Here is a 12,356-nt window from a genome sequence, read left to right as displayed (position 1 = left end):
ACATATTTTAATATGTATTACTATATGTATAATACTTTAATATTTTATAATCATTTAAATATTATTTACATAAAATATAATATACTACAGTTAGTAATTAAACAAAATACAATACACCTTGTAATTCAAAATCTGTTTGTCTAGGGAAAAACAATAAAATAGATAAACTACTAATTAACCTAATCAATAAATAATGAGAAAAATCAATCAAAAATAAGTTACAGGATCCAGAAAAAAATTAAGAATCTTCTTGACTCTATACAATAAATTTTAAAGCTTCAATGAAATGCATAATTAACTAGCAAAACATAACACTTATCAAAATGGATTCCAGAAGAGCTAGAAATCTTAATGGATCTACTGAACTGAAAAGTTTTAAAACTGGATAGTTTTAAAACAGCTACAACATTAAAAAACATTACCGTACACGTTGTGATGTTGCCAAATCTTAAATTTAAGAAATGGTAGACAGGTTAACCAAGAGATCCAGAGCAAATGAAAAGAAGAAAAACTTCTAAATTTCATACAAAGTGAGCTTAAGATCAAGACCAACAATACAGCAAAGATCGTGGACAAAAGGGAAAACTAATAACCAGTCTTCAGTCATATCAATACAAAAATCCTAAATAAATATTAACAAACCACACCCAGTAGCACAATAAAGGAATAATGCACCTATCCCAAGAGGGATTGCACACATGAGGGCAAGAGTAATTCGATATTCGGGATTTCATTAATATAATGAATCGTATTAATAGATCTGAGGAGAAAAACTCCAAGAACAACTCCATAAATGTTGAAAAGGCATTTGACAAATTTTAACTTCTAGTATCAATGTTTAGAAATTCTTGATAACATACGAATATATATGTACTTCCTCAACACAATAGCGCTTATTTACTTTATTCCCAAGTCCAGCATCATGCGTTAGGTGAAAATCGTTCCAACTAAAATCAGAAATGCCCACTGCCAGCACTGGTATTTAACACTGTTCTGAGATAATAGCCAATGCAATTAAGTGAGAGGCAAAAACTAGAAATACTGTATTAAAATTATAAAAGAGTGGGGCTGGCCCCGTGGCGCAGCGGTTAAATTCACACGTTCCGCTTTTCCGAGGCCTGGGGTTTGCCGGTTCGCATCCCGGGTGCGGACATGGCACCACTTGGCACACCATGCTGTGGTGGGCGTTCCATGTATAAAGTAGAGGAAGATGGGCATGGATGTTACCTCAGGGCCAGTCTTCCTCAGCAAAAAGAGGAGGATTGGCAGTAGTTAGCTCAGGGCTAATCTTCCTCAAAAAAAAAAAATTATAAAAGAGGAGTTGAAATCATCACTATTTGCTGCTGATAAAATTATGTACTTGAAACCCAAGAGGCTCAACTGAAAAACTACTAAAAAAAAAAATTGGAATTCCCCAAAATTGTCAGTTACAAAATTAATTCACAGAAATCAAGAGCTTTCATAAGTATAAACAATAAGATCTACCCATTTATAATAGGAACAGAAAGGAAAAAATACCTTAAAATAAACTTTAATATAAATGTGCAAGAGCTGTATGAAGAAAAAATGCTGCTGAAGAATACAAAAGTGTTCGTTTTTCTCATTAAGCCTTTAATCCATCTAAAGTTTATTTTTACTTGAGATAGGGGTCTAATTTTAATTTTTTCTAGATGAATAATCAATATATGAGTCCCAAACAAATTAGTCCCAAACCCCACTGATTTGTGATGCCTGACAATTTTCCCTAAATCAATCGGTAAATTCAATGCAACCAACAGGAAGTTTTTTTAAACTAGGAGAAGTAATTCTGAAGTTCATATGGGCAAAACATATACCCAGAATATTTCTGAAACAGAAGCATGATGAGGAGGCTAGCCACACCAGACGAAGCGTCAGTATTTAAAGCGTCAGAATTTAACGGCAGCAGGTGAATGGACAAGCTGATCGATGAAACTAAGTAGAAAGTGCAGTATAGTTCAGACTATGAACAGTGTTTATGATGAGATTGGCATCTCAAATCAATACAGAAAAGATGGACACTTGGTAACCATCTAGAAAAGAACGAAGTCGGATCCATACTTCTCTCTTTACAGCTGGAAAAATTACAAATGCATCAAACATGCATATGTAAAAAATAAAAAATAAACTAAAGCAATCAAGAAACATAGGAGATTTTTTTTTATACCCTTGGAGTGAGCAAGGCAATTCTAACCTGATAAACCCTAAGGCCTCATTTTTGTCTGAAAAATTCAAATACATAACATTCAAATACTATTCATGGCAAAAAAAAAAGTGTAAGATAATTAAAAAACTGGGAAAAGTATTGCCACATATCACAATGACTAATTTCCTTAATCTAGTTACATAGGTCCTAGAAATTGTGAGAAAAGCATCAAAAACCAAATAGTAAAACTTGCAAAGGATATGAACAGACAGCTCATGGAAAAGGAAACCAATATATAAAATTTAATATATAAAAAGATGCTTAACATTCCCAGAATAAGAGAATGCAAATTAAATCCACACTGAGATGGGATGTCAGACAGCAAAGTTCCAGATGTTTCATTAAAACAGTTGTGGGAAAATAGGCACTTTTTTACACTTCTAGTCGGTATATAAATGCACACAACTCTTAGAGGGCATTTTAACATCTATCAAAGTTAGAAATGTACATTCCCTTTGACCCAGAATTTCTACCTTTGGGGATTTATTCTACAAATGTACTCACATAAATAGGAAAAGAGGTGTGTGTAGGTCACCTACGGCAGCATTGTCTTAATGGCAAAAGAGTGGACACCACTTAACTGTCCATAATGAAAGATTGGTTAAACAAATCGTGACACATCCACACTAAGAAATACTATGCAGGTGTAAAACAAATGAGGACACTTTTTTTGTACTGATGTGAAAAGATTCCCAATATATATCAAGTGAAAAAACTACAGAAGAGTAATGTTACCATTTGTGCAAAAGCGACACGAGAAAATATATTTTACTGCTTGTGTATGTATTAAATATGTCTGAAAGGATGCAAAATAAACTAATAATAGTAGTTTGTCTCTAGAGAGAGGAATTGATGGCTTGGGGACAAGGGTGAAAGAAAACTTTTCAAAATCTTTTGATTTTTGAACCACGTGAACATACCAATTATTGAAATAGGCAATAAAAATTATAATATACTTCCATGAATAATTTATGCAATAAATTTGAAAATAATATAAAGTAGGCAATTCTCCAGGTAAATATAAATTATCAAACATCTCGAGAAAAAAAGAAAATTAAATCAGTAGTCGAATATCCATCTGTTTGAAAAAGCAGCAGGTCCAGACTATTTTACTAGAGATTTACCTAACCTTCAAAGAGCAAACAACTTCTAATATAAACTAGTCCAGAGATTGAAAAAAAGAGACAAAGCCCCACTCCTCGACTCATTTTATGATGCCTAGTATAACCTTTATAATAAAACCAGACAAAGAGGAGAGAACATTAGCAGCCAGGCTTATTTTGAACATAACAGGACAAATGTTAAATAAAATATTAGGAAACCCAAACCAGCAATATATATTTTTAATTCCTCATAACCAAGTAGGATTTAACCCAGGCATATTTTAAAAAATAAAAATTAGAAAATATGTAAATTATTTAAAAAACACTTTAAGATATACAGGAAAAATATGTATATTTTTAAAATAGACACACACTTCAGACAGATTAAAGATCAAAATGTGAAAAGCAAATCTTTAAGACATTTAAAGGAATATATAAAATCCCTTTATTACTTCAGGAGAGAGAAGAATTTCTTATAGTAAACAAACAAACAAAAAAATCGAGGTTATAAAGCAAAATATTGAGAAATTTGACATTAACATTTTAAAAAATTCTATATGAGGAAAGAAAATAGCAAGTTTTTTAAAAAGCCAGAAACCAGAAGAATGTAGTAGTAACACATAACTGACAAAAGATTGGTATTCAGAATATATATATATATATATATATATTTTTTTTTTTTTTTTTTTTTTTGCTGAGGAAGATTCACTCTGAGCTAACATCTGCGCCAATCTTCCTCTATTTCGTATGTGAGTCGCCACCACAGCATGGGCACTGACAGGTGGTGCAGGTCCGTGCCTAGGAACTGAGCCCAGGACACCAAAGCAGAGAGTGCCAAACTTAACCATTAGGCTACAGAGTTGGCCTCCAGAATATATTTTTAAAATATGTAGTAGTTACAAAAGCAAACACACTACAGACAAATGTGCAAAGGATATTAACAGGTATATAACAGCAGAGGAAGCACAACCAGCCCATAGACATATGAAAAGTTACTCAATCAAACTGTTTATCAAGGAAATGCACATTTTAAAATACATATATAGGTGCCAGCCTGGTGGCGTAGTGGTTGGGTTTGCGTGCACGAGTTCAGATCCCAGGTGCAGACCTACACACTGCTCATCAAGCCATGCTGTGGCGGTGTCCCAATATAAAGTGGAGGAAGATTGGCATGCATGTACGCTCAGGGAGCATCTTCCTCAAGCAAAAAAAAAAAAAAAAATGGGGGAGAAGATTGGCAACAGATGTTAGCTCAGGGCCAATCTTCCTCACACACACACACAAAAATATATGTATATATATATATAAAATTTCTCACACAGTGACTTGAAAAAAGGTGTGAAACTACCAACTGCTGGGAAGAATGCAGGGAACCAGTCTTCTTATTCCCTGTAAGAGTATAAACTAGAACAAATACTTTGAGTCATGATTTGAAAATATCTACTAATGTTAAATCTGCACATACTCTCTGACCACATCGTTCCATTTCTGGGTATAACCAAAAGAAACCCTTGCTCTTGTGGACAAGATGACATGTACAAGTTTTTAGTAGCACTGTTTGTAATAGTAATAAATTACAAACAATTTGAACGTTTATCAGTAGTGAAATGGGTATGTTTTGGTATACTCATATAATGAAATGTTATACAACAGTTAAAGGAATGTGTTTCATCTATATCTACCCATATGAATGAAATCAAAAATATAACGTTTAATTAAAAAATCAATACATATGATCTCCTTTATGTCAAAAACTAAAACACAAAGTAACACCATAGGTTGTTTATCCACATATATACCATAAAAATATAAACAAGGGGACAAAATGGGAACACACCCATCTCTTATTGTGCTTGCCTCTGGGGAGTGGGGGAGGACAAGAAAGATGAGGGGATGGGCTTCACCTGTAACTGTAATGTTTTATTTCCTGAAAAATGTTATGGCCAAATGTCACCATTTGTGCTATCTGGCTTGTGGGTGTGCGGCATTTGTTATGCAAGTCCCTGTTCTAATCTCCGTAGGGAGGTCAGACCCTCGTTCTGTTCTGGCTTCCTCTCAGACGCAGAACCTCTCATGCTGAAGCTCAGAGTCCAGTGATTCTGGCTATGCTACCTGTGACCAACTTGCTTCCTGTGGCCCTACTCCTGGACTTTTCTTCTCTGGTCCTGCCTGCCTGTCATAACGTCATCTTTGTCCATTCTGGACCAACTACTGTCACTTTACAGATGGCCACCTGCTGATATCATACCAAGCAGATATCACATTTGCTACCACGCTCCATTTCCTCATAGCCAGTGAAGCCAGGCCTGATCTCCAACCTCCATCCCCATGGCCACCTGAGGCTGGCTCTGTGTGCCTCATACTCTGCCCATCCCCAGCTATTAACTGGACCATCCCTGTGTCCTGAGCCATTCCTGGCATTGAGTTTTCAGTTACAGAACTGATTCTTTCTCACTCTTTTATTTCTAGATTTCCTCAACATCCGACAGCAGCGCATAATGACATACGTACCTCTTACCTAGTTTCTAGTTTTGACTCTGCGTTTACCCACAGTTAATGTTTACCGTCAGTTGGAAAATTAAACTATATGCAGTTTTGTTTTGTTTTAACCTAAATGAGCAGTTTTGATCTGAGTTCGATATTTTGGCTACCCTTCTCTTCCCTGTGTTCTCAAAGAACAAGGAAAGTGCAGCATTGTATATTTTTCTATATTTGTGTTTTTTAATGAGCCTAAGCTAAGCTTATGCGGATAGAGTATATAATTGATTGGCATTGATGCAAAGGTAGATGAGCCATTCAAATACAGACTCCACTGGCAGAAGGCGCTTTGGAGAGAATGAAGAAGTTTTAGTATGTTAGAGTTGAAATCATTTGAGAAGAAACACATTTCTGAAATTATAATGAAAGGCTATGGAAAACAGGATCTGATACAAATACACCTAGTTTATGACTTAGAAAATGTGTAGTAGAGATGAAACTGTAATAATATTTTAGAACTAAAAAGAACAGGAAATAACAAAACTTATTGGTTGTGTAAAACCTTTCTTTATAATATACGTCTCTCAGAAATTTTGAAAATATTCAGAGATTTATTCATGAATAAACTGAATTACCTCTTGTCTCAAAAGATGTTCTGCCTGATTTCTGGTAATGTTTCTATGGTACCACCTGCGAAAGCAATAAAAATAATTTTGAAATTTTATACTCCATTTTTTTCCAGAAAAAGCCTGCTCTACTTACTTCATTTTTAAGAACTTACTCCAGGACTGATCTTAGAAAATTGAATGTTTTTTAATTTAGCTAAACAATAATGTACTATTACATGTCAATTAATTTAGTTTAATAGCGTTTTATGAGTTGCAAGCCAATATCTAGTTTATTCTGTCATATCTCAATTCGACTTTCTGACGTACACTTAGTATATAATTTTAAACAATTTAACCTCCTGAAAATTTCCATGAAAGGTTTGTGGTTAAGAAGTCATCATCTTCAATAAACACTTTACTGAGATTTGGTAGACAAACTAAAAAATCCCCATTTCTTTGTCTCTTCTCAGGAACTTTCTATTGGCATACTTTTATAAGTGCTATGTTACCTTTCCAAAATCAAAACTCATTCTAACTTCTTTGACTCTCCAAAGTACATTAATGTGTAGTAAAGTCAGCAGTTTAGTAGAATAAATGGAACAACCAGCATGTAACCCCTGCTCCAGCAGCCCCTCCGGCCTCCTCTTTCTCCTCACTCTCTCCTCACTCACTAAGCTTCAGCCACACTGGGATTCCTTCCTTCCTCACATTCACCAAGCCCTTTTCTGCCTCCAATCTTGCTGTTACTTCTGCGAAATACATGGCATTACATGTCGTGAGACTATCAGAACTACACACAGTAAACATAATTAAATAATATTCTAATATAAACATATAGTTAGCCACGACACTGACCTAGTCAGTAAGCAGACGTTGCACAGGAAAGAGAAAGGAAACAATAGAACAAAGGAGAGAGAAAGAAAAATGGAAAAGCTTTCATTTCAAAACAAGATTTTAAAAAGGAGTTAATCTAATATTACCAGAAACACTATTTTTGTGGACAGTGGAAGGAAGAATGCGTATGTCGCCGGGCATTGAGTCACAGTGGGTGGGCCAGATGGTGGCTAAATGAAACCCATACCTGACTTTGAGGATGGAACCTATCTCACCACGTGGATTTCCCCTAATCTTCAGTAGCAGGAAGCTGCCACTAAATTAGAATGGTCAAGTATTAAAAATACTAATGCCTTCAAACTGAAAATGAGCTTTTAAAAAGATGAACCATAGAGAATAGGGAATGAGTACAGATGATTTTAGACAAAGTAATATGTCTACTTATCACTAGTGGGAACGAGAGTAACTGCGATGCTAAACTGTGAATATCATTCAGTACTTTTTAATGAATATTCATCTTAGGGAAGGGATTTTCAAGATGAGTCTGAGACTTCTTGTAGAAAGAAGAAATTCTTTCAAAATAAATGAGGCAGAGTTAAAGACACAGGGGACCAGTTAAAGGGGCCCCACTGGCTAACTTGTCAAATGAGGTTACTGAAAGGAGAATAATGATTATGGCTCACTAAAATATGTTGAAACTATGAAAAGCCAAGACTGCATAATGATCCTTCAAAAAAAGAAGTGTTAACCTAAATTGCGTTTTTTCTAAATAATGTTTTTTACCTATCCTATGGGTGTTAATTTTGTTGCTTGGTACCTATTTATTATAGTGACAAATAATATAAGTAAATACATTATTTTCATTTAAATAGAAATTAAAAATCCATCCATGTGTAGATGTTATTAGAACGACTTCAAAGCAGTAACTGAAGAGCCAGATAAAGGAATACGATGAAGTTAGGATCATTCAAAATAATACAGAATTCCATCAGGCGGGAAAGAGAGTGGATGAATGCAATTTAGGGGAGGCTGAAGGCATAGGATTTCAGAATTTCATCTATTTAAGATGGTCAAAGTTAAAAGAGTTTAAAAAAAAATAAGTAAGCCTGTAACTCTTATACCTAGACAACACTGATTATAAAAATAATACTTGATGATGTGGACACAGGACTTGGGGCAGGGCTTCTATTGACATTTTTTAAAAAGTCCAACATGTCCAGCTGTGGTTGAGTACAAACATCTTGTATGTAAGTAAGCCTTGGGGCCCAGGGCCCAGTCTTAGATTTCTGATCACTAAGTAACAATATTGTGGTCTTGAGTTTTCAACCTAGAAACCTGAGAAGATTAGATCTGAAAAGGTAAATCTGCTTCTTAGTAAGTGACTTTCTAACCCTGAGAAGATTAAGCATGCAGTGTAAAGATAATGAGATAATCAGACTCATACTTCTGTAAAGTTCACAATAAGCAATATGTTAGATATTTAAAATATCTATCATTTTATGAGAATCTGGCATATTAGATTTTTGCCTCTGATTTAAAATTTATAATTTTAAATTTTAAATTTATTATTTGAAGTTTAAGGGAATTTGACTGATTTTTAAATATTTGTATGGTTAAGGAAACTTGACTTACCACATTTATAAGTTTAATTTATTAGATTTCCAGGGTCTTGAAAGGACTTACAAAGGGCTATTTAAGTTGCAAATTTGCCCTGTCAGGCATGTGAAATACTTAAACAGCAAATTGAATTTATTCAGTTTACTAAGGCAAGTTAAATGTTTCAGGAAATTTAATTAACTGAGCTTATAAATAGGACAGATTGTTTAAGGAGACAGTATGCCAAGTTTGTATTAAGGTGATTGTTCTTATTATTTTAGATTTACAAATGGTATATGAAGATTTACAAGTTAAATTTGAAGGCTTACTGAAAAGTAAGTTTTTACGTTGTAATGTTGATAATTTGGATATTAATTTAAAAACTAAAGTAGCCATAAATATTTCTATGTTTAAAAGTTCCCCTGAGATGTCTCAAGCCCACACTGACATAGCCTTTCTTCCCCCATCCACCCCCTGACTACCTCCCACCACCATTAGGCCTCACGTCACTTCCTCAGAAAGTTCTTCTCCAGCTCAACACCCTCGTCCAAATTCTATCCCCATCCCTGTTGTTTTCTCCCAGTGTCTCATACTGTCCTTCATAACTCCACCATTTAAAATTATACATCTATTTGTGAATTTGGAGTTGTTTAATGTCTATTTTCCCGTGAAACTGTAACTTCCATTGAAGACGGGGGCTGCTTTTGTGTGTTCCACGTTGTGTCTCCAGTACCTAGAACAGCTAACATCTGTACATCGTAAGTGTGTAATAAATAAAGATTGAAAAAGGAAAGTGACTCAGGGGCTGAAGTCACCGTGGAATGTAGTAGACCTGTAACACTAGGTGAGGTGGGCCAGACCGTGAATGCCTTTCCTATTAGTTTCGCAGTTCAAGGAAATTGCTAGAATTTACTATGTGCTGTATGAGACAGGTATTACTGTCCCCAGTTTTCAGATCATTCAGAGGTTTGGAGACATTAGTGACTTTGTCCAAAGCCAAAGCACTAGTCATTGGGGGTGCCAAGATTTGAACCTAGATTTCTCTGATTTCTAAGCCGACACTACAGTATTTCAACCTAGGGCAGTAATTTCTGTACAGTCATTAGAACAGGGTGTGGTACATAGTTAGAAGTCAATAAATTTTAGTGTTTATATTGATAATTATTATATTTATCTTTTAATAAACCTTTTTAAAAAAGAAACAGCAATAAAATTTAAAAACTAGCCACCAGACACTGTGTTAAATTCCTTTCCATATATCTGCTTTAATCTCTTGGAAAATACGATGTGGGAAATAAAGTCTTATTTTTCTAATTTTTCTAGCAGGAGATTTCCAAACCAAACTTCCTCTGACTTGGCCTTCAGAGAGATGTTTGTTTTGGGTGGCTTCAGCTGGGGATAGTGGTGGGCTACCCATGAGGCATGCTTGAGTCACTGTAGACAGTTGTGGATCTGTTTTCTAAGGAAGGAAGGTTCAGCCACCTCGGGACTTTGTTTTACTGAGGGAAGATTGGAATTTCGGGGCAGAGCTAAATTACCTGGGTCAAGACAAGCTGAGAGAAGGGGGAGAGAAGTGAGAAGAGACCCTGTGATGAAGCTGAGGAGAGTGACTTTAGAGAGAGAACAGAAATAGCTAATAGAGAAGTCTGGTAAAGTTCCATAGGTGTCATGAATCCTGTGGCCATCTCCTTCTCCCCTCCAATAAAGTCTGCATTATTCACCAATGCTTTTAGAATGGGAATTGTTTTAGGGGAGGGGTATGCCGAGTCTGGCCTCCAGGTGGGCTTAAATTAGTAGCAAGGCCGACCAAGGTGGGTGCTTTCATTCAATTTATATCTGCTTCCTGGTTCTCAGAGAAGCACTTGTCTTATTGCCTCAACTCTCATCACCTACCGCCACCTGCTGGAAGCCTATGCAAATTGCAAAACCAGGATCTAAGTAGGGGGAGGGCACTGAAGAGCTAAATAGCAAACCCAAATTTACAAAACACTAGGGCCACTCCCAGCTCTGCCACTATCTGTAAATTAATCCCTCGCCCTTAGTTTCTGATCTGCAGAACGTGGGGCTAAGAAAGCAATTGCTGAGATCTCCTCCATCTTCCAAATCTCTAATTGTAACAAGAATAGATTTCTAAGCAGAACTCTAGTGAACATGGCAAAAGTTCTTCCAAACTACAGCATTAGCCAACTTCTCATCTTCAGCTAGTTCTAAAACATTTCAAACCATGAGCCAAAATATAACAATGTGTCTATATTAAGTCCAATTTAGCACTCGTTGAAAGATTAACATCATATTTTTAAAAATTACTTTTCCGTTGAGAACATATAGTAAAACAAGTGCCAGATGAGTGTTCGGTTTCATGCTGTCGCTGTTAAGACAAAAGAAGTGGCCATACAAAACCAAACAAAAATAAGTTTAAGAAAAGGAAGTTTCTGAATCAATCATTATAAAGATCAAAGATCTCCTAAGCTAAAGCTGTCAAGTGTATTACTTTCTTTTCCTTTTAGAGACCAAAAACGGTATCAATACGTACTATCTGCGCAACTGTACCTGATTTTCATAGATTAACCACAGGGAATATTTTGGAGAACACTTACTCATATATTTCTAAATTGGTTAATTTGTTTTCAGTCACGTAGTTGCTTGGGATTAAGCCTTCATTCCTACAACAAAAGACAAAGCAAAATCAAAATGTTTGGCATGTTTGTGACCTTATCGTGGCAACAATCTTTTTAAAACCTCAAGGATGTTGGGAAAAATCAAATTCATTTTACAAAATAAATTATTAAAAGAAGAAAAAAGTTTTTTCATTTTGATGTTCAACTAACATCTCTAAACGATGAATACGAAGATTCTGACTTTTAATGTGAGTTGTTTAAGATGTTTCATGACATCAAAATCTTTGCAAAGAGGAAAAAGGGCAACTTAAATAATCATTGGGATGTCATAGTGACTATATTAAAAACACAGTAATTGCAAAGATAGCAACTTAATTCTTTTTAATTGCTGCAGAGTAGTCCATAGAACATTCTAGTTTACCCACGCCCCTATTGCAGCAACGCTGTAAAGAAATACTTGAACACGACTTCTTGTGCACAAGTAAGAGTATTTCTCTAAGACAGATACTAAGTAGGGAAATTGCTAGGTCGCCAAATATGTGCATCTTTCAGTAGATACAGCAAATTGCCATTGAAGGAAAATATACCAATTTACACACCCCTCAGTAGGGTAGGAGTTTTTCTTTTCCTCTACATTCACTAACAAAATTTGAAATTATGAAAAGATCTCTAAGACACATTATTGAGAAATACAAGCAAGTTGCAGAGCAATGCATAAAGTGTGGTAAGACTTAGGTAAATTAAATCTGCAAACAATACCATATATTTCAATATGTGTATGAAAGGTGCTTTGAAAATGATCTGGAATAGTACTCACTAAATGAATAATGATGCTTGCTTTTGGGAAAGACTGAGTTTGGAGGTGTGGCAAAGCAGAATTTTAGCATTATCATGT

The 12,356-nt window shown here is 35.2% G+C and overlaps 1 protein-coding gene across 3 annotated transcripts in view; it reads right to left on the bottom strand.

The window, feature by feature from the left end:
* Positions 1 to 12,356, bottom strand: part of TXK (TXK tyrosine kinase) — a 59,607-nt gene that overhangs the window by 27,176 nt on the left and 20,075 nt on the right. For all 3 annotated transcript variants that reach the window (XM_005608789.4, XM_005608790.4, XM_001495014.6), the window contains 2 exons: positions 11,441 to 11,506; positions 6,441 to 6,495 (listed from right to left, as the gene is read on the bottom strand). In XM_005608789.4, the coding sequence (XP_005608846.1) occupies positions 6,441 to 6,495; positions 11,441 to 11,506 (121 nt within the window). The remainder of the gene's footprint in view (positions 1 to 6,440; positions 6,496 to 11,440; positions 11,507 to 12,356) is intronic.

Source organism: Equus caballus, chromosome 3, assembly GCF_041296265.1.
Source record: "Equus caballus isolate H_3958 breed thoroughbred chromosome 3, TB-T2T, whole genome shotgun sequence".
Classification (NCBI taxonomy): domain Eukaryota; kingdom Metazoa; phylum Chordata; class Mammalia; order Perissodactyla; family Equidae; genus Equus; species Equus caballus.
This window is presented reverse-complemented; position numbering and strand designations above follow the sequence as displayed.